This window comes from Oncorhynchus tshawytscha, linkage group LG08 (assembly GCF_018296145.1).
Source record: "Oncorhynchus tshawytscha isolate Ot180627B linkage group LG08, Otsh_v2.0, whole genome shotgun sequence".
Classification (NCBI taxonomy): Eukaryota; Metazoa; Chordata; class Actinopteri; order Salmoniformes; family Salmonidae; genus Oncorhynchus; species Oncorhynchus tshawytscha.
The window spans coordinates 72,359,134-72,385,907 of NC_056436.1; the positions used below are offsets into that span (position 1 = coordinate 72,359,134).

The window sequence follows — 26,774 nt, forward strand, 5'->3', positions numbered from 1 at the left end:
ATAACAGACTTGCAAGTGCCATTGATGACCAGAGGGGGGAGTTGGTGGACTTTGAGTCACTGCTGCTTCTGGGATCAAAGGACAGAATCAATACTGTAGAGGCAATCTGTACAAACTCTGGGATTAAAGGAGAAAAGCAATACTGGAATGAGGGAAATCTGTACAAACTCTGGGATTAAAGGAGAGAATCAATACTGAAATTTGGGCAATCTGTACAAACTCTGTTATGATCACAGAAGTTTACAACCATTCCTGTGTTTGCAGTGAACCTACTGGTGCTCCCTGATACAGACAGCAGGTATACTACCCTTCCACTATTCCCTGGGTGCCGATTAAGCGGGTGTCGATTAAGGCAGCCCCCTGCAACTCTCTGATTCAGAGGGGTTGGGTTAAATGCGGAAGACACATTTCAGTTGAATGCATTCAGTTGTACAGCTGACTAGGTATCCCCCTTTCCCTTTCAACCATTCCTGTGTTTCCGGTGAACCTACTGGTGCACCCTGATACAGACAGCAGGTATACTACCCTTCAACCATTCCTGTGTTTCCAGTGAACCTACTGGTGCTCCCTGATACAAACAGCAGGTATACGACCCTTCAACCATTCCTGTGTTTCTAATGAACCTACTGGTGCTCCCTGATACAGACAGCAGGTATATGACCCTTCAACCATTCCTGTGTTTCTAGTGAACCTACTGGTGATCCCTGATACAGACAGCAGGTATACGACCCTTCAACCATTCCTGTGTTTCTAGTGAACCTACTGGTGCTCCCTGATACAGACAGCAGGTATACGACCCTTCAACCATTCCTGTGTTTCTGGTGAACCTACTGGTGCTCCCTGATACAGACAGCAGGTATACGACCCTTCAACCATTCCTGTGTTTCTGGTGAACCTACTGGTGATCCCTGATACAGACAGCAGGTATACGACCCTTCAACCATTCCTGTGTTTCTGGTGAACCTACTGGTGCTCCCTGATACAGACAGCAGGTATACGACCCTTCAACCATTCCTGTGTTTCTGGTGAACCTAGTGGTGCTCCCTGATACAGACAGCAGGTATACAACCCTTCAACCATTCCTGTGTTTCTGGTGAACCTACTGGTGCTCCCTGATACAGACAGCAGGTATACGACCCTTCAACCATTCCTGTGTTTCTGGTGAACCTACTGGTGCTCCCTGATACAGACAGCAGGTATACGACCCTTCAACCATTCCTGTGTTTCTAGTGAACCTACTGGTGCTCCCTGATACAGACAGCAGGTATACTACCCTTCAACCATTCCTGTGTTTCTGGTGAACCTACTGGTGCTCCCTGATACAGACAGCAGGTATACAACCCTTCAACCATTCCTGTGTTTCTAGTGAACCTACTGGTGCTCCCTGATACAGACAGCAGGTATACGACCCTTTAACCATTCCTGTGTTTCTGGTGAACCTACTGGTGCTCCCTGATACAGACAGCAGGTATACGACCCTTCAACCATTCCTGTGTTTCTGGTGAACCTACTGGTGATCCCTGATACAGACAGCAGGTATACGACCCTTCAACCATTCCTGTGTTTCTAGTGAACCTACTGGTGCTCCCTGATACAGACAGCAGGTATACTACCCTTCAACCATTCCTGTGTTTCTGGTGAACCTACTGGTGCTCCCTGATACAGACAGCAGGTATACAACCCTTCAACCATTCCTGTGTTTTCAGTGAACATGGATAGCCATTTGATTAGCTGTTCAGGAGTCTTATGGCTTGGGGGTAGAAGCTGTTAAGAAGCCTTTTGGACTTAGACTCGGTGCTCCGGTACCACTTGCCGTGCGGTAGCAGAGAGAACAGTCTATGACTAGGGTGTATTTGACTATTTTTAGGGCCTTCCTCAGACACCACATGGTATAGAGGTCCTGGATGGCAGGAAGCTTGGCCCCAGTGATGTACTGGGCCGTACACACTACCCTCTGTAGTGCCTTGCGGTTGGAGGCCGAGCAATTGCCATACCAGGCAGGGATGCAGTCAGGATGCTCTCAATGGTGCAGCTGTATAACTTTGAGGATCTGAGGACCCATACCAAATCTTTTCAGTCTCCAGAAGGGGGGAAGAGGCTTTGTCGTGCCCTCTTCACCACTGTCTTGGTGTGTTTTGACCATGATAGTTTGTTGGTGATGTGGACACCAAGGAACTTGAAGCTCTCAACCTGTTCCACTACAGCCCAGTCGATGAGAATGGGGGCATGTGCTCGGTCCTCCTTTAGCTGTATTCCACAATCATCTCCTTTGTCTTGATCATGTTGAGGGAGAGGTTGTTGTCCTGTAGCTCACCTCCTCCCTATAGGCTGTCTCATCGTTGTCGGTGATCAGGCCTACCACCGTTGTGTCATCGGCAAACTTAATGATGGTGTTGGAGTCATGCCTGGCCATGCCGTCATGAGTGAACAGGAAGTACAGGAGGGGACTAAGCACGCAGCCCCTGAGGGGCCCCCGTGTTGAGGATCAGCGTGGCAGATGTGTTGTTACCTACCCTTACCACCCTGGGGTCGGCCCGTCAGGAAGTCCAGGATCCAGTTGCAGAGGGAGGTGTTTAGTCCCAGGTTCCTTAGCTTAGTGATGAGCTTTGAGGGTACTATGGTGTTGGACGCTGAGCTGTAGTCGATGAATAGCATTCTCACATAGGTGTTCCTTTTGTACAGGTGGGAAAGGGAAGTGTGGAGTGCAATAGAGATGGCATCATCTGTGGATCTGTTGAAGCAGTATGCAAATGTGAGTGGGTCTAGAGTTTCTGGGATAATGAAGTTGATGTGAACCATGACTAGCCTTTCAAAGCACTTCATGGCTACAGACGTGTGTGCTACGGGTCGGTAGTCATTTAGTCAGGTTACCTTTGTGTTCTTGGGCACAGGGACTATGATGGTCTACTTCAAACATGTAGGTATTACAGACTCAGTCAGGGACATGTTGAAAATGTCTATGAAGACATTTGCCAGTTGGTCAGCGCATGCTTGGAGTACACATCCTGGAAATCCATCTGGCCCTGCGGCCTTGTGAATGTTGACCTGTTTAAAGGTCTTACTCACGTAGGCTTTGGAGAGCGTGATCACACAGTCATCCGGGAACAGCTGATGCTCTCATGCATGTTTCAGTGTTACTTGCTTCGAAGAGAGCATAAAAGTAATTTAGCTCGTCTGGTAGGCTCGTCTCACTGGGCAGGAGGATAGAATTACGGTAAGATTTGCCAAATGGAGGGCGAGGGAGAGCTTTGTACGCATCTCTGTGTGTGGAGTAAAGGTGGTCTAGAGCTTTTTCCCTCTGGTTGCACATTTAACATGCTGGTAGAAATTGTATTTTCTTTCACCTTTGTTTAACCAGGTAGGCTAGTTGAGAACAAGTTCTCATTTGCAACTGCGACCTGGCCGAGGTAAATGAGGTAAAACTGATTTATGTTTCCCTGCATTAAAGTCCCCGGCCACTAGGAGCACCTCCTCTGGATGAGTGTTTTCCTATTTGCTTATGGCCGTGTCCAGTGAACCTATTGGTGCTCCCTGATACAGACAGCAGATATACATCAATGGTTGATCTATTACTAATAATTTACTGTATCAAGAACAAAACACATATCAGAAAAATGTAATACTACTGTTAGCCTAATTAGCATTTTGTGAATGTAGTCCAACCTGAGCATGTAGTATGTAGTGGTCCTTTACTGTGCGGTCCAGCAGTGTGGTGGTCCTGAGGGTTCCCTGGGGGTCTATTAGGAAGGAGCCTCCCTCATCTCCCCCAAGGATGGTGAAGGAGAATGGGGGGCCGTTGTGGGAGGCATCCCTATCTGTTACAGTCAGCTTGAGAACACTGCTCCCTACTGGGACACTCTCCTGGGGTAGAGAGTGGGGAAGGAAAGAAAGAGGGGGACAGAGGGAGGGAGAGAGACAGAGAGAGGGGGAGAGAGAGAGAGAGAGAGAGGGAGAGAGATTCCATATCCATGCCTTTCGATGTTGATTCAGGAGCTACTGTTCAGAGGCTTAATGAAGCTCCCTCATTTATCCTTTCTCTTCTCAGCTATACATCCTGTATCTGCACCTCACACTATTCCTTACACTCATCTGCTTCAAGTGCAACTCTATGGCACCCAATAACGTTTCTGAGGCGTCTTAACTTCAGTTAACTTGCACCCTCCGGCTAAACCTCACTTCATTTAAGAAGTGTAGTCAGTGTTGTCAGATTTAAATCTCTCTCTCATCTCTCCGTGGCATGTCTACCTCTGACCTGTCTGTCTTACCTGGATGACAAGGCTGTAGTCAGCCTCAGAGAACACGGGCGCATTATCATTCACATCCGACACGTCAATGTTGACCAGGGCACTGCTGGATCTGGATGGACTCCCACTGTCTGATGCCAGTACCGTCAGAGTGTACGCAGGCACCTAGTTTAACACAGAGTAAAGGGTTGGGAAAAAAATCTACTCTAGACTTTGTGAGCAATTAAAAACAATTGAGGCTTGTAACATTGCCAATACTTGTCTGCTTCAAACTGTGACAATTGGAGTGTTAATTGTGCTCTGTTGAATGAGAGGAACATGGGAAGAATGTGGAAAGTTAGTTAGCTACCTTTTCTCGGTCTAACGGGCAAACAACCTTCACCTCACCGCTGACCGTGTCTATGGTGAAGGGCCCGGCTTGGTTGCCCTTGACGATTGAAAAGTGGATGTGATTGTTGGAGGGACCATCAATGTCATCAGCCATCACCTTAACAACAAAGAACAGAGTGCATGAATGGACATGTTAACACTAGTAACAATAGTGCATCAGATGTTTTCTAGTAAAATGACACTGCAGGATTTCCCTTTCTTTCTACAGAGCATTTGAGTACAAATCAAAGCTTGAAAATGTTTCATTTATAGTGATTGGGGTTTTAATGCCACTGGACACTCACCGTCAACATGGTCAGGCCCATGTCGGTATCTTCACTGATCACAGCAGAGTACACCTCTTGGCTGAAGACAGGAGAGTTGTCATTGACATCTGTCAAGTAGATGGTTACCGTGGCAATGTCACCTTGGCTCGTCCTGCCTTTGTCCGAGGCCTGTACTGTCAAATAGTGCTCATGGGACGCTTCATAATCCAGAGCCTTGGTCACAAATATGTCACCTGTAGACACACATACATACGCTCAGTAAAGGGACACTAAACTCACATGACTAGGACAGCCTTTTCAATGGCAATCCTCATTTCATGTCATAAACAATAAAGTTGACATTTATAGTATAGCTACCGGTGTGTGAGTCCATGCTGAACATCCCATGCTCGTTGCCGTTGACGATGGAGTAGGTGATGTCAGCGGTGGCCTTGGGGTCTCCGCTAGCCGCAAACACCCTGACCACCTGGGTCCCCAAGGTGACGTCCTCTGACACCGTGACGCCATAGTCCCTGTTTTGGAAGGCCGGGGGTCTGTCGTTGACGCTGAGCACAGAGACCAGCACGGAGCAGACAGAGGACAGTCTTCTGGGTGAACCCTGGTCTGTGGCCCGGACACGCAGCGTGTACCCAGCCTGGGTCCTCACCAGGGGTCGCTCCACACGGACCAGCCCTGAATGCTGCTGGATGGAGAACCGGCCATCGGCTGAGTCCTCAAAGGAATACAGGATCCTGCTGTTGTTTCCTAGAGAGAGGAAGAGGGACAGAGAGTTAATAAACGCACAGCCATCTCCACTCTATCCTACATGAACAATCCAGATGAAATGGGAGGTCAATGGCATTTTGACCCGAGCTTGCCCAGCCCAAGCATATCCATTATACTATATCTGACCACAGTCATTTGTTAAGATAACTGCACGGCAGCTGAGTGAATTGGGGCCAAATCTCTCCATGATCTCAACGACCTCCAGTCATCAGATGACAAGGCATTTCATTAACTGATCCTGAACGATGCGCGTTATTGAGGCCAGGGAGAGTGAGTCTGTCTGTGATGACATGGACATCCTCTGGGCAGGTCTGTGTTTAGGTCTGTGATTAGTGTAGACCATAGGGTTGTTTATGATAGAGGCCCAGCTGGGGCACGACATGACTGCCTCACAACAACAGGCCCTGATGAATACAGCCAGGCAGGCATCACAGATGAAACCCAACTACCGCCATTTATGATGCAACCAAAGAAAGAGAGGAGTATGCTGCATAACTCAACTCTTATCACAGATTAAAGTCTGTCTGGCTCTCCATCACAGCAGGCACCAGTGGAGATACAGAAAGTCCAAGGTAGGAGTCCATGGAGAAATATCAAATGGAACAAATAGCTACAATTTGTTGTAAAATCCACACAACAACACTGTTGTTGCACAACTACATCATCATTCAGTAAACTCTTTCTGCTGGGAACAGAACCAAAGGTTGCGTCCCAAATGGCATACTCCCTATTCCCTACAACATAATACACTACTTTTGACCAGACCCTTATGGGCCCTTAAGATAGCTAGGTGAGAGAACCACATTTCACAGTCATAGTAAGTACATTTTCCCTCAAAGTAGTAATCAGCAAAGTAGATATATATAATATATATATATATATGACCATGTGTGACTGAAGCAAACTACCTAATGTATAGTGGATACCATCACTTTATACTCATATTGCTGAGGACCAATGGACAAAAGCACTGTCCGTATCAATCACTCACTGCATTAAGTCCATATAGAGGAAGTCTTTCATTCTTTTGTTGTTGTTTTCCTGTTGCTTGGTTGGAGAGGAAATATTATTTACACAGCTTGCCGGTGTTTAATTTGATTTCGAGGAATATTTGGGCTTGACTGTTAACTGTTAAGAGGAAAGGACTACTGTCAATAACAGACTAAATAACATTGTCAGCTTATCATCAAAGCAATCTTTTTCCAGTTGAATAATTCCATCAGCCTGGGCCGTGTTATTTTGTGTTTCTATGTGTGTGTGTCTTCCGTTAATACCAGGATAAAGCACAGACCTCATTCTCTGTCTTACTACATAATTGATTACTTGCAACAAAGAGCAACCAGCGCTTGCTTATGACTTTGGAAACTTCTGCAAGACTTACTTCAAAAGGTATACCACACCAACCATTTATTTTGAATGTGAATTAGGACTTTTCTCAAGGCTCTTTATTCATTACATCAGCATATCTATTCTATTTGATCTTGTAAATCGTGATATTGTCGCGCATTTATGAAATTAGCTCTGTCTAATAACAGGATATATCTTATGAATACTTTTTGGTAAGTTAATGCCTCTTACCTGCATCCAGATCAGTGGCCTGTAGCCGTGCCACATACGTGTTTATCTCAGTGTTCTCAAAGACCGTGACAGGGTAGGGGTCAGCTGTGAACCCAGGAGCGTTATCGTTGACATCTCCCACTGTTATCACCACATTAGCCTGGCAGTAACGCTGTCCTCCGTCATCCGCTTGTACCAATAGACTGTACACATCCCTCTCCTCACGGTCCAACGGCAACAGGGTTCTCAGCCGGCCTTCAGAAAACACACAGCACAGACAACTACGTCTTAGGTTCTACAGGCTCCACTCCTAGAACATTTACTAGTAACATTTGGTGAACAATTTTCACCAAACATGATGATTATATGTTTGATTGATATACAGTACCTGTGTCTGATTCAATGCTAAAGTAATCAGCCCCATCTCCAGAGAGAGTGTACGAGATCTGAGCGTTGGATTGGATGTCTGCATCAATGGCAGAGACTTGCAGGACCAGCCTCCCTTCAGGAGAGTTCTCAGGGACTGTCTGGGCATAGAGAGCCTGTAGAGGAGTCATGGGCGTTACATGAGGTAAACAACTCTGTAAGAAACTCAACAAAATACATAGAAACTTTTGGACTTCATATTACATAGAAACTTCGTAGGGTCATTTTGTTTAAAAGTACTTTCACTCTGTTACAGTATGTTCTCTAAGTGCCTTTCTACTGCCCAACCCTTACCCTCTCACAGACAGGACTGTTGTCGTTTTGTACTGCCCAACCCTTACCCTCTCACAGACAGGACTGTTGTTGTGTTGTACTGCCCAACCCTTACCCTCTCACAGACAGGACTGTTGTTGTGTTGTACTGCCCAACCCTTACCCTCTCACAGACAGGACTGTTGTCGTTTTGTACTGCCCAACCCTTACCCTCTCACAGACAGGACTGTTGTCGTGTTGTACTGCCCAACCCTTACCCTCTCACAGACAGGACTGTTGTCATTTGCATCGAGGACACTGATCTCCACAGTGGCTGTGGTCACAGACGTTCCATCGGAAGCAGTGACGTTCAGGAGGTAACTGTCCCTCTCCTCCCTGTCCAGAGTTCTCCTCACCACCACCCTCCACTCTCCCTGAGAGTGCTCCAGGTCAAACTGAGCCCGTGGATCACCTCCTGGGAGAGGCAAAATACATTTAACATTCAGGGTAACAAACAATTTTGCAAAATTATCCAAAGCAACTGAAACATCCCTGTAACATTCTGTAATTCAAAGACAATCTGTTTACTCAAGCCAGCTAGAGTACCTGTGATGAAACAGCAGATTGGCTTGTTGAGGTCTTCAGAGTCTCTGTCGATGGTCCTCAGGACTGTTATGGCCCTGCTAGGAACGGGGATGTCCTCACTGACGCTGGCCCTGAACACCTCTGCCGTGAAGTGCATAGGATTGTCATTGACGTCTACCACCGTCACCTCCACTGTGGCAGCGGTATTCAGCCTCCCGTCAAGCCCTCTGTCTGTAGCCAGTACTGCTACTGAGTACCGGTCCTGCTGCTCCCGGTCCAGCTCCTTCAGGGTTGTGACCCACCCTGACTCTTCATCCACAGCAAACATCCCCAGGACATCTACAGAGTTTTGATACTGGTCCAGACTGTAGGTAACCTGGCCGTTCAATCCTGAGTCTAGATCAGTAGCTTTCACCTGAATCACTGAGGTCCCTTTAGGTAGGTTCTCAACAACAAATGATCTGTAAGAGTCCGATTCAAACTGTGGACTGTTATCGTTGACGTCCTGTACCTGAATATGGAGTTGGGCAGTAGTAATCACATCAATGTCCTCTAGTTCGCCCTGTGCCTGCAGAGTCAGCAGGTACCATTTAGTGGTTTCAAAGTCAAGACGTTTGGCTAGTTTGAGCTTCCCTGTGTCTGTGTTGACAACGAAGACTTGGTCTTGGTTGCTCTCAGGGGTGCTGCCTTTAACAAGGTTGTATATCAAAAGCTGCTCACTCTCTTGGATGACATCAATCTCAGAACCTATAGGAAGACCCTCACTGACTGACCATCTCTTCTGTAACTCAACTAGTTTTGGCACGGTCACCTCCTTGGGCAGTAGTCTGATATATACTGGCACCAAAGTTTTTTTCGGTGGATCTCCAGCATCTATAGCACTCACATAAAAGGAAAAGAGGTCATTTTTATAGGCTGTAAAATTATTTTTGGCAATTATATCACCATTGAGAGGATGTATGTCAAAACCTCCCACCTCAGATTGTACAGTGTAAGTGATGTCAGCATTGCTGCCTTCATCTGCGTCCACAGCAGTAACTCTGACTATGACAGTTCCTTCAGAGACATCCCTGGGAATATTGGCTTTGTATTCTGCTGCCCTGAACTGAGGAGCGTTATCGTTAACATCAGTCAGGATCACGTTGACAGAGGTGAAGCCTAGCTTTCCCCCTCCATCTTTAGCCATCAGACTAATAGAGATTAGGTTACTGATTACATTTTCTCTGTCTAAGCTTTCCACAGTAAAAATCTCCCCATTTTCATTGATAGTGAATTTGTTCTTTGCGACATCATTCACTATGTAATATGTCACCTTGCCATACACTCCAAGATCTTTATCGGTAGCTGTGACTTGAGTGACCAACGTGCCAACAGGTGAGTTCTCCAACAGCTCTACAACAGAGTCAGTGTGGGAGAAAGAGGGGCTGTGGAGGTTAGAAGTGACCACTGTGACCTGTACATTACATACACTACTATAAAGCCCATCAGACACAGACACACTGAGGTTGTAGAGTGTCTCCCTGTTCAGCTTGCGGTATTTCGATATGACAATCGCTCCACTCTTTCCGTCTATGGTGAAGCTGGAGTCCTCATTGCCAGAGAGTAGGGAGTACTCCAGGCGGTCAGTGTCTGACAGGTCAGCATCAGAGGTCCTCACACAGGCTACAAAATGACCCCTTTGGGCCAGCTGGCTGACCATAGCCTTATACAGATGCTGTGTGAAGACTGGTGGGTTGTCATTGATGTCTGTCACTGAGATGATGACCTGGACCTCACTGGATTGGGCAGGGACACCCCCATCCACAGCTCTGACCACCAACCTATGTTGTGGTCCCACCTCAAAGTCTAACAGGCCAGAGGTCATGATCACCCCACTGTCTTGGTCAATGGTGAAGTATTCTGAGCCACCCACCTCCTCCACTAACTGGTAAAACAGCACTTTGTTGTTGCCCGAGTCTGAGTCTGTAGCAGACACCTGTAACACTGACGAGTCAATGTCAGCCAACTCAGACACACTAGCCTCATATAACCTCTCTTTGAAAGTCGGTGCATTATCATTGACGTCCTCCAAGATAATGTCAAGGAAAACTTCAGAGTGAGCCCCTGTAAGTGAGTCTGAGGCTCGGATACTAAGTCTGTATGCTGGGTGGGTCTCGTAGTCCAACGGCTGTACAACATGGAAGACACCAGTGATGAAACTAATGGAGAACTGACCTAAAGGGTCTCCCTTTGATATGCTATAGACAGTCCTTGGTCCCTCTGAAGCATTGGCCTGGATCTTCACAATGGAGGTGTCTAATGGAACATCCTCTGGTATAACTATGTCATAGGATGATTTTTCAAACACAGGTACGGCTTTGCTCACCACTGTCACAGCCACCTCCACTGTTGCCGAGAGAGATGGGTCCCCTCTGTCTTTAGCGATGACGCTGATTGCAAACTTAGTGTCAACGTCTTTTGGGTGAACGGTCCCTTTGAGTGAGATTTCCCCTGAGGGGCTGATCTGAAAATATCCCCAGTCTTCTTTCAGCTGGTATTTGATCTCAGCATTCCTACCAATGTCTTTATCCACTGTGGTTATCTGCCTGACAACCTGACCCACTGCTGAATCTAACTGCACCAGGGCTGAGTAGGGGAGTCCCACGAACACAGGCTCATTGTCATTTACATCTTCAATGGTCACCACCACAAGAGCATGAGCCACCCCTGAGGATCTGTGTTCCTTCCTCACCTCCACAACGATCTTAAATGTATCCTGTTCCTCTCGATCGAAAGGTACTCCAGTCGTAAACAGCACACCAGAGGTGTGTCCAATTTCAAACCTCCCCTGTGGGTTCAGGATGGTGTAAAACAGAGGTTCGTTTAACCTTTTTCTCGCAGCAGTCACCACAGCCAGAGTTTTCCTCTCAGATGAGTTCTCTGGTAGAGAGACAGTATACAGGTCCTTGGCAAACGCCAGATCTTTGTTCTGATTCTCTCTTATGTTAATTTTGACCATGGCAGTCTTGGTGAACTTCCCATCAGACACTCCGACTGTCAACTCGTACCCATTTCGCAACTGGGCTGGATTCAAAACAGAAATAACGCCTGACTTGGGATCAATCATGAATTGACCTCCTATGTTTCCATCTGAGATAGAGAACAGTAGTTTGGAACCAGCTCCTGAATCCAGATCAGTGGCGTTTATAGAAATCACCTTCACTCCACTGTAGGTTGGCACTATGACAGACGTCTCAAACACGTCTTGGCTGAATGTTGGGGGGCAATCATTGACATCAGTGATGTGGATGGTGACATAGGCTATGATCTCAGAGAAAAGTTTTGGCTTTCCACTGTCATGGACCTGCACAGTGAAGTTGAACTCTGACCTCTGCTCATAATCCAGGCCAGTGACAGTGCGAATGGCTCCGGTGCTGGAGTCAATGGCGAAGTATTCAAGGGCATAGGGCTCTACAATCTGGTAGACCAGCCTGCCATTCAGATCACTGTCAGCATCAGTGGCTTGGATAACCAGAGGAGACCTTCCATTGGTTAGCACCACACTGTTAACAGGGGCGGACTCACTGACAACTCCTCTGAACTCTGTCTGTGTGAACACTGGACTGTTGTCATTCTCATCTCTGAGGTGAATAAGGACTGTAACATAGTTCACCATCTCTGCCATGTTGGTGGCCTGCACTGTCAGTCTATATGAAGACACACTCTCATAGTCCAACAGCCTCTGAGTGACAACAACTCCAGAGGTTGGATTGATATCGAAGGCGTTATTGACATTTCCCTCTCTGATCTGGTAGAGGACAGAAGAGTGACTGGAGGCAGAGAGCAGAGTAACTAAGCTCCCTACAGGGGCTGTCTCACTGATAACAGCTGAGATCTCCTCCTCAGGGAACCTGGGCCTGGCGTTATCTGGCACAGTGACAGCTATACGTACTGTTGTCACCGCACTCAGTGGAGGCGCTCCTCTGTCTGACGCCTTTACAGCCAGCTCAAACTGACTCTTGTCATCACGATCTAGCTCCTTAGCCACTGTAATGGTCCCCAGGACTAGGTCGATAGCAAACGAGTTGTCCTCGTTCCCTGTGAAGGGAAAACACCAAAAGATAGTAAAAAGCAAAGATATTAGTAACAGCATGGATTGTTATTATACAGTCTGGTGTACTGTAGTTATTAATTAATAGTCAAAGACTAAAAAGTCATGGTACACAGAGAGTCATGGTTTCAACAGTGTGGTAGGAACAGTACTGTACCTGACTCTATGATGTAGCTGATCTCTGCATTGCTTCCTCTGTCTCGGTCCTGAGCAGTAACTTGAAGTACAGCCGTTCCCACAGCAGCTGACTCAAACACCTGGCCTGAGTACCGGGGGCTGGTGAACCAGGGGGTGTTATCATTGGTGTCCTCCACGTTAACTATCACTCTGACCAGGTTACGCTTTACAGGCACACAATCATCACACACCTGGAAAACACATGGATCACAGTACTCATATAAGACATTATATCACACATGGGTAGGTGCTACACTGTACCAGTTATTCCTACAGGCCTGTTTCTCAAACAAAACATCAACCAAGACATCCACACAGTGACACAGAAAGGCCTGTTTATCCGCTTGATTTGAAAGTTTTGTTTGTCCGCTTGATTTGATCTGAAAGGCTTGTTTGTCATCTTGATTTGATCTGATTTGAAAGGCTTGTTTATCAGCTTGATTTGCGTGTTATGAGTGATACATGACTCATTGTGCGTTCCAAATAATAGCACCCTCCTCCCTATATAGTGCACTACTTTTGTGGGCCATGGTCAAAAGTAGTGCACTATAAAGGGAATAGGGTGCCATCTGGGACACAGCCAAATTAAATACCTAGTTTTGTCTTACTATGACAGTGAGGGTGTGGCGGTAGAGCCCTCATGTCGTCTTACCATGACAGTGAGGGCGTGGTGGTAGAGCCCTCATGTCGTCTTACCATGACAGTGAGGGCGTGGCGGTAGATCCCTCATGTCGTCTTACCATGACAGTGAGTGTGTGACGGTAGATCCCTCATGTCGTCTTACCATGACAGTGAGTGTGTGGTGGTAGATCCATCATGTCGTCTTTTCATGACAGTAAGGGTGTGGCGGTAGATCCCTCATGTCATCTTACCATGACAGTAAGGGTGTGGCAGTAGATCCCTCATGTTGTCTTACCATGACAGTGAGTGTGTGACGGTAGATCCCTCATGTCGTCTTACCATGACAGTAAGGGTGTGGCGGTAGATCTCTCATGTTGTCTTACCATGACAGTGAGGGTGTGTTTGTTCATGACCTCGTGGTCCAGTGGTTCTGTGGTGTAGAGCTGTCCCGTCCCAGGGTCCAGCCTGAACCTCCTCTGGCTGAAGAGATCAGTGCTGCTCAGCAGAGTGAAGGTTAGCTTGTTCCTCTGGTCTCTGTCTGTGGCACTGAGCTGCAGAATGCCTGTTTCTGGTGCTGTGTCCTCTGGGATGCTGACCTCATACTGGGGCTGAGAGAACTGGGGCTGGTGGTTGTTGGTGTCAATCACTTTGATGAACACCTAGGTAAATGAAGACTGTGTATGTGTTGCACCAATTTCCAACATACTGCAAATTGAAAAGAGGCTGTTTGTTTCAAAATGCATTTAGTTACAACAGTATGCAAATGAAAATAACAGTATGCATTACATATTAATTGCTGTCATGCATTTCTGTGTAAGTATTTGTTGCACCGATTTCCAACATCTTGCAAATTAACTTATCAGTCAGCTTTAAGTGTGGACATCTTCATTGCTGTCATGCATTACACTTTTATATTTAAAATAGTCTTCCCTTGTTTCCTGAGTGGAGTCAGCACTAAAAGTGTTCACTTCTAAGATCCTGTTTGAATGTCCAATATTTTGGTACTGTAGCTATTTTCAACATTAGTTCCATACTCCATGAACCCACATAAGAGGGGAAAGAGAAGTGACTCAACAGCATTATGTGCAGGAACATATGGTAGAAATTAAACTGAGGTAGAAATTGCCATAAATAAATGTGCTTTTTAGAGAAAAAGTCTCTACAAACAAACAAATGAAGAAATTATAGTGTTTGGCAGATGCCTAGATTGCAATAAAACCGCTTGGGTAAACAATTCTCTAAACCTGGACCTTTAAAACCATATGAAGGCCATGTGTGCATCCCAGATGACAGCCTATCCCTAATGTAGTGCACTACTATAATAAGGAATAGGGTTCGATTTAGTATGCAGCTCATGATTATCATTTCATGGTGGAATTTCTCTGGAACCAGAGACACTGAAACTGAGACTGAACCATAACAAAACAGTGAATGTCATTCCCTGTCTAGTCTAACCAATCACTTCACCCCAGACCAGGTCATGGTGATGCCTGCCATTTCTGTGCACAAACACCTACAAATCCTCCACCAACAACAAGCACACATGGACAGCTTGAGGATGTTGTGGCTATAGGAACAAGGAGGTATATGTATTTGGTGCAGATCACTCAACACAAACTATACCTAGATAAAATTGCCTTCGTCTCAAGGTAATGTGTGCAGTATATGAAATGTCTTACAAGGTCGCAGCCTAAGGCCTACAACATTATAGCTAGTGCTGCTTCTTTTTGATTCCCTAAATGTCAGTCATCACCGATGTATTGCATTTAACATTTTACAACTATCCTGAACAAAAATATAAATGCAACATGTAGTGTTGGTCCAATGTTTCATTAGCTGAAATAAAAGATCCCAGAAATGTTCCTATGCACAAAAAGCTTATTTCTCTAACATTTGTTTACATCCCTGTTAGTGAGAATTTCTCCTTTGCCAAGATAATCCATCCACCTGACAGGTGTGGCATATCAAGAAGCTGATTAAACAGCATGATCATTGTACAGGTGCACCTTACACTGGGGACAATAAAAGGCCACTCTAAAATGTGCAGTTTTGTCACACAACACAATGCCATCAATGACTCAAGGTTTGAAGGAGCATGCAATTGGCATGCTGACTGCAGGAATGTCCACTAGAGCTGTTGCCAGAGAATTTAATGTTAATTTCTCTACCATAAGCCGCCTCCCAATGTAATTTTAGAGAATTTGGCAGTATGTACAACCGGCCTCACAACCACATGGAACCAGCCCAGGACCTCCACATCCGGCTTCACCTGCAGGATCTGAGACCAGCCACCCGGACAGCCGATGAAGCTGAGGAGTATTTTTGTCTGTAATAAGGCCCTTTTGGTAGGGGAAAAATAATTCTGATTGGCTGGGCCTGGCTCCCCAGTGGGTGGACCTGGCTCACAAGTAGGTGGGCATATGCCTTCCCAGGCATACCGATGGCTGCACCCCTGCCTAGTCATGTGAAATTCATAGATTAGGACCTAATGAATTTATTTTAATTGACTGATAACTCAGTAAAATATTTGAGAATGTTGCATGCTGCGTTTATATTTTTGTTAAGTATAGACTCAGCCGTGGGCAGATGGTCGGAGGGACGCAACATAATTACAATAATTTGTACACTGCAAATTGACCACAACTAAGCCCAAAAATAGTTTTTATTTGAAAATAGTCATTTCATACCTTAATTACTGTCACGCCCTGACCATAGAGAGCCTTTGTTTTTCTATGGTAAAGTAGGTCAGGGCGTGTCTGAGGGGTTTTCTAGTTATTCTTTTCTATGTGGGGTTCTAGTTTAGTTTTTCTATGTTGGTGTTTGGTATGATTCCCAATTAGAGGCAGCTGGCTATCGTTGTCTCTAATTGGGGATCATATTTAAGTAGCATTTTTTCCACCTGTGTTTTATGAGATATTGTTTTGAGTTAGTGTATGTTACACCTCTTTGTTACGGTTCGTTGTTTGTTTCGTTCTTTCTATGTTCTTTTGTTGCTTTTCTAATAAATAATATGTGGAAACCATATCGCGCTGCAGCTTGGTCCGATAATTATTCCAGCGAACGTGACAATTACATTGAACACCATCACGTCTCTTTTTTATTCATTGGAATACTTTCATTCTAAATTTAAATTTTTTTACTAAAAACATTGCCCCTAAATAATCCCTTTACGGGCCTGTTGCCAACCCCTGCTTTACAATATCTCTGAATCATTTAAAATACGTTGGAAGATGTACATAAAAATCCAACAGCCAACTCATTTGTCATTCGGCAGTGTGACAAGACAACGGCATTCCCTGGATGCTAGCATGGTAGGAGTTATCTGGAAAAAAATATATTCAGTCCTGTGTTTTTCAGTGTCGTGAATTACCTGGGTGCTGATGTATCTGTTTCCATCTGTTGCCTCCACTGTCAGGCTGTAATTTGATTTTGGTTCTGCATGGAGGGGTTTGGCTAAAATGACGGTTCCACTGCCCTTGCCTACATCGAAGCGGCTGTCAGCGTTGCCACCTGTTATCAGCGTAATGAGAAGTGACAGTGGATTAAATTAACGTTTCCCTTTCTCTCAACAGGAGACACATAGAGCTTTTTTTGGATGCATTGTCTTCTATGCTTAAGAGTAAACCCATATAATCCTATTTAATCTTATTCTATTTGATAACAACACCACAAGAGAGTGGACAAATGTCAAGAATAGACATACACAATTTTATTTAATCAACCATGTTACATTTTTCTATGAAATCTGTACAAGTTGGGCATTCTGAGAAAGCATCACAAAGCCTAACAAAGAACAGGAGGTAGATAATAAGATCTGGGTAATCTCTGCAGCAGATACCTTCTGTAGTACACGTCAAGTCGCAAGCCATTTGAGCGATGTGAAACACTTCTTTAGCGTGCATGTCTCCTTGCCAATTAAAGAGAAATCCGCAGAGGGTGAGAGAAAGAGGAGAGTTTGAACGGAGGAGCAGAACAGAAGAGAGATCAAGTTGTCAGTTGTAGGACAGTTAATTAGTGCAGGAGAAGAGGTAAAGAGAAAGAGAAGTGAATGACGTCTAACGGGTTGTTATCTAGCAAGCCTTACTTCTAACAGGGGTTGTTATCTAGCAAGCCTTACTACTAACAGGGGTTGTTATCTAGCAAGCCTTACTTCTAACAGGGGTTGTTACCTAGCAAGCCTTACTTCTAACAGGGGTTGTTATCTAGCAAACCTTATTTCTGACATGGGCTGTTACCTAGCAAACCTTTGGGAAATTAAGCCTAAAGACTTCAACATAGCAGCTCAAGTTTTTACAGAATAATGCTGACATCAACAATAGTAACACACATTCACACATTTTCTGCATGGGAAATGATTAATGTTCTGGGTTCCTGTAATTTTGATGCAGACAGGTGAGTCTGGAAAAACAAATGTGTGTTACTGGTTACCGGTGATTTGGAACCAGACAGGTGAGTCTGGAAAAACAAATATGTGTTACTGGTTACCGGTGATTTGGAACCAGACAGGTGAGTCTGGAAACATTAATGTGTGTTACTGGCTACCGGTGATTTGGAACCAGACAGGTGAGTCTGGAAAAACAAATGTGTGTTACTGGTTACCGGTGATTTGGAACCAGACAGGTGAGTCTGGAAACACTAATGTGTGTTACTGGTTACCTGTGATTTGGAACCAGACAGGTGCGGCTATGGGTTGGGTGGAGATGACCCCCACCATGTGAGCCACTGGGTCAGTCTCCATGACAGAGAAGACGAGGGAGGTCTCTTCAAACACCAAGGGCTCAGAGGAGGGCTCAGGCCTCACGATCCACTCAATGTGCAGCCGACAGGTTGAGGACCTTTGGGGTCTCCCGTTGTCCACCACTTTAATCTGGGCAACGGCACAACATGGGAGAGCAAGGGATAATAACTGGGTTATTAACAGAAATACTTAAGGTGCTGCCTTGTGCTAAATGGACATAATACATGTTATACATCAGTAGCATGTTGAGCAGAATTAATACACATGTTATACATCAGTAGCATGTTGAGCAGAATTAATACACATGTTATACATCAGTAGCATGTTGGCAGAATTAATACACATGTTATACATTAGTAGCATGCTGAGCAGACTTAATACACATGTTATACATCAGTAGCATGTTGGCAGAATTAATACACATGTTATACATTAGTAGCATGCTGAGCAGACTTAATACACATGTTATACATCAGTAGCATGTTGAGCAGACTTAATACACATGTTATACATTAGTAGCATGCTGAGCAGACTTAATACACATGTTATACATCAGTAGCATGCTGAGCAGACTTAATACACATGTTATACATCAGTAGCATGCTGAGCAGACTTAATACACATGTTATACATCAGTAGCATGCTGAGCAGACTTAATACACATGTTATACATCAGTAGCATGCTGAGCAGACTTAATACACATGTTATACATCAGTAGCATGTTGGCAGAATTAATACACGTTATACATCAGTAGCATGTTGAGCAGACTTAATACAGATGTTATACATCAGTAGCATGCTGAGCAGACTTAATACACATGTTATACATCAGTAGCATGCTGAGTAGACTTAATACACATGTTATACATCAGTAGCATGCTGAGCAGACTTAATACACATGTTATACATCAGTAGCATGCTGAGTAGACTTAATACACATGTTATACATCAGTAGCATGCTGAGCAGACTTAATACACATGTTATACATCAGTAGCATGCTGAGCAGACTTAATACACATGTTATACATCAGTAGCATGCTGAGCAGACTTAATACACATGTTATACATCAGTAGCATGCTGAGCAGACTTAATACACATGTTATACATCAGTAGCATGTTGAGCAGACTTAATACACATGTTATACATCAGTAGCATGCTGAGCAGACTTAATACACATGTTATACATCAGTAGCATGCTGAGTAGACTTAATACACATGTTATACATCAGTAGCATGCTGAGCAGACTTAATACACATGTTATACATCAGTAGCATGCTGAGCAGACTTAATACACATGTTATACATCAGTAGCATGTTGAGCAGACTTAATACACATGTTATACATCAGTAGCATGCTGAGCAGACTTAATACACATGTTATACATCAGTAGCATGCTGAGCAGACTTAATACACATGTTATACATCAGTAGCATGCTGAGCAGACTTAATACACATGTTATACATCAGTAGCATGCTGAGCAGACTTAATACACATGTTATACATCAGTAGCATGTTGAGCAGACTTAATACACATGTTGAGCATACATATTGCATGTCTTTACCTAGTTCATATTTAAACACAAAGTTTGAAGCTGCAGGCTGGTGCTGAATGGCTATATAAATATGATAGATAATTGAATACATTTCATTGCTAAACAGATGTAATACCACAGTAGCTACTGTAGCAAGCTGTACAGACTTACTGTAAGGATGGCATGCTGTCCTGCCGAGACAACCTCTCTGGAGAACACATGGCCAGTTTGGGGTTCGATGAAGAACCTCCCCTGCTCGTCTCCCCCCTCGATGCTGTAGGACACCTCAGCGTTGGGGCCCGTGTCTCTGTCAGAGGCGATCACTCTGTAGATTGGCTCGCTCTTAGCAACCCCCCTCCTCTCTGTTGGTCTCTCCCTGTCTCCATTTGACCTGTCCCTGTCTGACCTGTCCCTCTCTGGGAGCTGGAACTTATAGATCTTCTCCAGGAACTGTGGGGTGTTGTCGTTCTCATCCTGCACCCTCACCACCACCCGGACAGCTGTGGACCTGGCTGGCACGCCCTTGTCTGTTACTGTGATCTGGGAGTGAGGAAGGAGGGGAAGGGTCAAGCAAACATTAGGTGTCACTTTACAGGATGTTAGATATTCATATTTTGATTAATTGGATATTGATTTCCAGAACGTCCAATAGGATGATGCTACGTATAAAAGATGGTTCACCTCCAGTGTATGTTCCTCTTGCTGCTCTCTGTCCAGTTTTCTGGAAGTGGTTGTCACCAAACCTGTCAGGTCAGATATCAAACACAGACTGTATTAATACAGTCATGATCTACATGTAAGATACTCCTGTGTTCTTGCAAAACTCCCATTTGCATCACTGATAATGTGGGTTAATGTTATTCAAAGGCAAATGAACATGGGTATGTTTCAGAGGCATAGAATGTTTGTGTCTTGTACCCAGTACATGTAGCTCCACCCAGCTCTGAGGAGCTGGAATAGACCTTCAGACATGTTCTACTTTATATATGGTCCTTAAAAACTGGGCAATAAACACAGGTTTTATACACAAATTCATGCACATAAGCCCAAAGAAATTAACCACTTCCAATACAACAAGTTTGTGCCATATTCTGAGGAAAGGAAAACTGTTTTTTCCCAAGACTTAACGGGATGCTTGTTAGGTTAAATGTGGAGTCCACTTGCCCAGTGAAACCACATAAACGATGGCTGTTTTGTGTGCTATGTATGATTAGCAGTGGGAAAAAATAAATTTTGTAAGCCAAGCCTGTTGATAGCATAGCATTATGTTAGTTATGCAGGGGGAAAGTCCACCACAACATAGGGCTGGGAAGGTTCTTGATTGCTACTTGAATTAACAATGAAGTAACTAAATAATGACATAATGGAAGTAACTTATTCTTCTCAACAGTTATAGTATAAAGAAACAAGCCAATATTTACTGTATCAGAGGGAAAATATATTCTAATACTGTAGCTAAGGATAGGTAACCTATTATAGGTCTACAGACTACAGTAGCAATGTCTGGAAGTTGTTAGAGAAGGAATCCATTTCCTACTTGGTTGGATCTGTTCTCCACAGGGTCTTTTTTGGTAAAAACGCTGACATTGTTCTCAACCTGATATAGTCCCTGTCCCAAATGGCACCCTATTACCTACATAGTGCACTCCTTTTGATCAGAGCTCTGGCCAAAAGTAAGTGCACGATATAGGGAATAGGGTTCCATTGGGGAGCGGTATGAAGCTGGTTGATTTACAGTGAAAGGGCTTTTTCATGGTCAGTAAACCCTGTTGGCTGGGTGCACAAGGGCTTTTTCATGGTCAGTAAACCCTATTGGCTGAGTGCACAAGGGCTTTCTCATGGTCAGTAAACCCTGTTGGCTGTGTGCACAAGGGCTTTCTCATGGACACAACAGAAAATAGTCTAGTGTTAGAAATAAACTAAATGACATGGTGTGGCCATCAAGCTCTAGCCTGGTCCCAGATCTGTATTTGCATTAGCCAAGTCCTCTGACTGTTTCATGACATTAAAAGGAGTTGGCTAAACAAGCACCGATATTTGACCAGGCTCACCCAGATGACATGAAACACAGAGATATATGCTGGACAGTCAGCAACACTATCTCTACACTGGACTAGCAATGTTAGATTTACTTTACAGGGAGTGCTGCCATAAAACTTTGCATAACAGGAGCGCTTCCATGAGAAGAGTTCGTACTCAGTGAGATGTCTATGCAAACTGAAAATGTTCATGTTTAAATTAGCCTACTGTGCAAAACTTTTCAGGGATGTGGCGCTTGTTATGACATCAAATGGTTTACAGTATAACGAAAAGTACAACACTTTGGCTAAAATCAGTTAAACATGATGACGCAATAGGACAGTCTCACACAAAGATCAGTGTGTAACAATACAAAGCATAGTGAGGTTCTTCTTTCAAAAGTTTTGAGCTTATGCCGCGACCGTTTGTGGTGGACCGTGGCAGATTGTGGTAAATTGCGTCATTCTGGCAACAATGGCTGACACTTAAATAACGTGCCATAGAATTCTGCGGTACCCCGCTATCTGTGCTGCAGTACACCGCAACTTTTAAAGGAAGAACCACTGTAAAAATGCATGAATAGTGTTTAGGATTGCACCTGTCTGGTGGTCGATGCTGAAGAATCCCTGTGGGTTCCCGCTGGTTATCTTATAGTCGAACTGGTCACTGTTCCCAGAGTCAGGGTCCACCGCCTCCACCTGGATAACAGAAGGGGAGAGAACATTCAGCAACTCTCGGAGGACAGTGGAAGTTTATAAAAGTGCTTCTTTAAAAGTACGTCTAGAAGTATGGACCTGGATAACAGATACATCCTTGGGGGAATTCTCCATGACCTCAGGATAATAGACTGGCTCGGAGGTCTGTGGTGCGTTGTCGTTGACATCTTCAACCTGAATAATAAATAATCATACATTTGATTTGGAACACAAATGTCATTGAAAAACAATCGCAAAGTGCTACATGTGTATTAAGATAAATAAAAAAGAAAGACATGGACAAAAAATAACACAATCCAACAATAAACTAACCTCAATGTAGACCTCCATAAAGGACGACTGAGGCACCACAGCTAGGTCGGTGCCATAGATAGTCAGCCAGTAATGATTGGTGGTCTCATGGTCTAAAAGCTCCTGTGTCTGTATGACACCTGTGAGGAGAAAGAGAAGAAGCATGTTTCATGTCAGTCACAGTTTGGGATGAGCTTCCACTGAGCAAGGCATCACTGGGAACTGGTCTCACACATGGCTCGAGATCCCAGCTCTGTGCTCTCTACTTTACATAGCAAACATTACAGGATGAAAGTCCAGATATAAGTCAAAAACATAATTGAAAATGCAAAGTAAGTTCAAGAATAACCCGATTTTAAATACCTCAGTGATAACGGGTTGTGTTGGCCTAAAGGGACAAATGTTTTATCCAAACAAGAAAATATATGAAGACCATTTTTGCATTCACCTGGTTACAACATGCAATATATAGTACATTTCAATGCTATAGCAGGGTTAGGTTTAAAGGTTATCATTTTAAAAAGAAGAAATCTCTTACCACTCTCTTCATCTATGGTGAATACTCCGAGGCCTGATCCGTCCCTTATAGAATAGCGTATTTCTCCAGCTCTACCTTGGTCATTGTCTTGTGCTGTAACTGTCATTATAGTTGTGCCAATAGGAGCGTCTTCTCTCACACTTCCCTTATCCACAAAGGAGGCAAACCGAGGCTGGTGCAGATTCTCATCCACATCTACTACGTAGACTTCAATAAAACATGTGCAGGACAACGACTCAGGTTTCCCTTTATCCTTGGCTCTGGCTGTCAGGTTATACACCTGTCTCCTCTCAAAGTCCAGGGTCCTTAATATACGAACAGCACCGTTTGTTTTATCAACATCAAAGTCTCCATCTCCATTGTCCAGCAGGCTGAAACGGACCTGCCCAGACTGACCTTGGTCAGGGTCATGGGCCTGTAGCCAGACCACCACCGCCCCTAGCGGGAGGTCCTCCCGCACCTTCACGCGCTGGTGGAGGGGGAAAAACCTAGGAGGGTTGTCATTGACATCCTCTAACACTATCTTCAGAGATACTGTAGAAACCATCTGAGGTTCATCAACTGCCTGATCACAGGCCACAACTTTTAGGATAATAGTTGGGTGTAGCTCCCGGTCCAATGGACTTTTAACCTTCACCACTCCCGTCTGGTCATCTATGACAAAGTGATCAGACTCAGCCATCAATGAATACCTGATGATTCTGTTGGCCCCTGAATCTTTATCTGTGGCATCAACCTGAATGACAGCTGTTCCTACGTCTGTATCCTCCCTTATCGATACAGAGTAGCTACTCTGGAGGAAGTTTGGGCTGTTGTCATTTGAATCCAGGACATTGATCTGTAAGACATGTGACGCTGACCGCTGTGGTGTTCCCAGATCATACACAGTGATGTTGAGAGTATATTGATCCATTATTTCTCTGTCTAATGGCTCCATAATCTTTAGCCAACCCGTGTCCATTTCAATCATGAAACGACTCTCAACATCTCCTCCCGATATCACAAACATCAATGTTCCACTGAAGCCATGGTCTGCGTCTATGGCACTTAGATGAGCTATCCTCGTCCCAACTTGTAGGTCCTCTTTAACCTCAATGACCTTAGGAGTAGAGTCCACAAAGTGAGGAAAATAATTATTGATTGAATGAATGTCCTCAAAATGATCTTCTCTTTGAGAGTGTGGCATGGTGCCAAGAAGCAGCTTCTCAGCCATACGCCCAACCACTCCTGTATCCACACACTTTTCAAAGACGGCTCCTGAACCAGACAGGACTGTGATGTTCACAAACATTGGCTTACTTGATGTCTCCCCATCGTTGGCACTAATTTGTAAGGAGTGGAAGGACAACCTTGCAGCCTCGCCGTCATGTAAGGGCAACTTGAGTGATAACAGCCCAGTGTCTGGTGTCAAGTCAAAAAGACCAAGGCTGTTACCATCTATGACTACATGCTGAACCCCTTCCATGTCGTCTGCATCGATAGCAGACACCGCGACTATCTGCTCACCCACCCTGTAGTATCTTGGTAAGCTCACTTCACAGTCAACCTTCTCAAACAAGGGCTCATTGTCATTAAGGTTGTTGAGTGTAATAGAAACTGGAGTCTCCACTTCACGACGGAAAGGAGAGCCCCAATCTGAAGCTCTGACTCGGAGGTTGTAAACCCTTGGCATCTTTTCATAGTCCAATTCCCTGGCAGTGCTGATGACACCTGTGAAGTAATCTATGGTAAAAGGTTGTGGTGGGTTTACATTGGCGATGGTGTAAGTAACGTAACCATTCTCTCCTTCATCCATGTCGCTGGCACTGACCGTGAGGATGCTGGTCCCCACTGGTACATTTTCATTGACATTGCCTTTGTAGGACGTTTGCTGAAAAACCGGTGCATTATTATTTACATCAATCACGTTGATGACCACCCTGGTTGATGCTTGTTCTTGGTTATTAATAATCACCTCAAAGTCATACTTGCTGGCACAGTCAGCTTGGATAGCTGCAGTTGTTGTTATCAAGCCTGTGTTTGAATTAATAGTGAAAGGGTGAGTGATTTGTTGGATCTTGGGGTATTTGATGGAGTATTTCAACATGGGGTGATTTGGCATAGCTCTCACCATTACAACAGAAGTGTTGGGCGGGGAAAATTCTGTCAGGTTGACTCTGTAAATGTTTTTTTCAAATGTAGGAGCCCTTACATCAACACGTGGGGATCTCACTCTAATGACTTCAGCGGAGGAGAACTGTGGTGGGCTACCTTTATCCTCGGCCTGTAGTGTAAGATTGCATCCAAACGGACAACTATCCCAGTCCACATCCTTAATGGCTTTGACCCTGTATTCTTTTCCACCAGGGCTGGTTTTCACTGCCCTAAACTGCTGGAGTGGGTCCCCAGCTACTATACTCAGTGATGCTATCTCACCATTAGGCCCTTGATCATTGTCTTCCACGGTTACTAGAGCATATGTAGGGTCAGTGTCTGTGGCTGATGGAGCTAAGGGAACAGCTGTGAGGACGGGAGCGTGGTCATTGGCCTGCAGTACCCTGACCGTCAGCTTGGCTGTGCTGCTGAAGCTACTGCTCCCATAGAGTTTCATGCCCCGATCTACAGCCAAGACATCCATCTCAAACAGCCTCCGCTCAGCGTAATCCAGCCTGGCCATGAGAGTAATCACCCCACTGGTAGGATGAATGGCAAACATGTGGGTGTGTTCTCCTCCCAAGCTGAAATAGTACTCTGCATTTGAGCCGACGTCGGCATCGGTGGCGGTGACTCTCACAATGCTAGTTCTGATGTCAGCGTGTTCAGGCACGGAAACAGTGTAGGAGGTTGGTGAGAAAAGAGGCCGGAGATCATTGGTGTCCAGAACTCGCACTTGAACTCTTGTTTGAGCGACAGCGTTGGTGCTCCATTTTAGTGCTTTGACTCTCAGTGAGTAGTGCTCCTTCACTTCCCTGTTGAGTATAGCAGAGCTGCCTCCTTTGGTCCTAATTCGCAGGAAACTGAAGTCTCCCAGTACATATTCTTCAGCCTTGAATAAAAGCTCTCCATCTCCAGATTCTATTTTGTATTGAATGTCCCAGGATGGGTCTGTGATGTATGTTCCCATTTTAATTGGGCATTCTACATAGCTTTTAGCAGCTGAGTTTTCATATATAGTGGTATTGTATACTGTTTGTGTAAATTGAAATGGTGATGTCTGCTGTCCAGGTATTCCTGAGCAACTCCATAAGATCTGCATAACAATTGCCGTGAAGAGCTTTCCCATGTTGGCATCGTATATCAACATAGTTCCTAAAAATAAAAAAATAATAATGACTCAAGTGTGAATAAATTGCAGTTGGATGTATGTTTTGAGAACTACTATGCTTAGGTATGCTGCCAACTTAAACCAAATCCCCAAATCCAATTAAACATTTCAAGAGTATCTTAAATAAATCCCACGGCCGACAGTAAATCGCTCTGGGTAAGATCCGTCTGCTAAATGACAAAAATGTCTAAATGTAGGATAATAGAGCACTCACACGCAGGCACTCTCTCTAACAGGCATAACACAAGTCAACTAGA

General features: G+C 44.7%; 1 protein-coding gene across 1 annotated transcript in view; it reads right to left on the reverse strand.

Annotated features, from left to right (window-relative positions):
• fat1b (FAT atypical cadherin 1b) overlaps window positions 1-26,465 on the reverse strand; it is a 42,617-nt gene extending 16,152 nt beyond the window's left edge. Inside the window, exons 1-19 of the mRNA XM_024428862.2 lie at window positions 23,214-26,465; window positions 22,697-22,815; window positions 22,463-22,558; window positions 22,267-22,366; window positions 20,331-20,392; window positions 19,821-20,189; window positions 18,029-18,239; window positions 16,743-16,882; window positions 13,756-14,031; window positions 12,732-12,942; window positions 8,506-12,561; window positions 8,178-8,374; window positions 7,611-7,764; window positions 7,244-7,477; window positions 5,258-5,644; window positions 4,919-5,133; window positions 4,594-4,731; window positions 4,266-4,409; window positions 3,664-3,861 (exon numbers count right to left, since the gene is read on the reverse strand). Coding sequence (XP_024284630.1) covers window positions 3,664-3,861; window positions 4,266-4,409; window positions 4,594-4,731; window positions 4,919-5,133; window positions 5,258-5,644; window positions 7,244-7,477; window positions 7,611-7,764; window positions 8,178-8,374; window positions 8,506-12,561; window positions 12,732-12,942; window positions 13,756-14,031; window positions 16,743-16,882; window positions 18,029-18,239; window positions 19,821-20,189; window positions 20,331-20,392; window positions 22,267-22,366; window positions 22,463-22,558; window positions 22,697-22,815; window positions 23,214-26,448 — 10,542 coding nt within the window. The 5' untranslated portion in view covers window positions 26,449-26,465. The remainder of the gene's footprint in view (window positions 1-3,663; window positions 3,862-4,265; window positions 4,410-4,593; window positions 4,732-4,918; window positions 5,134-5,257; window positions 5,645-7,243; window positions 7,478-7,610; window positions 7,765-8,177; window positions 8,375-8,505; window positions 12,562-12,731; window positions 12,943-13,755; window positions 14,032-16,742; window positions 16,883-18,028; window positions 18,240-19,820; window positions 20,190-20,330; window positions 20,393-22,266; window positions 22,367-22,462; window positions 22,559-22,696; window positions 22,816-23,213) is intronic.
• Between the last annotated feature and the right edge of the window lie 309 nt (window positions 26,466-26,774).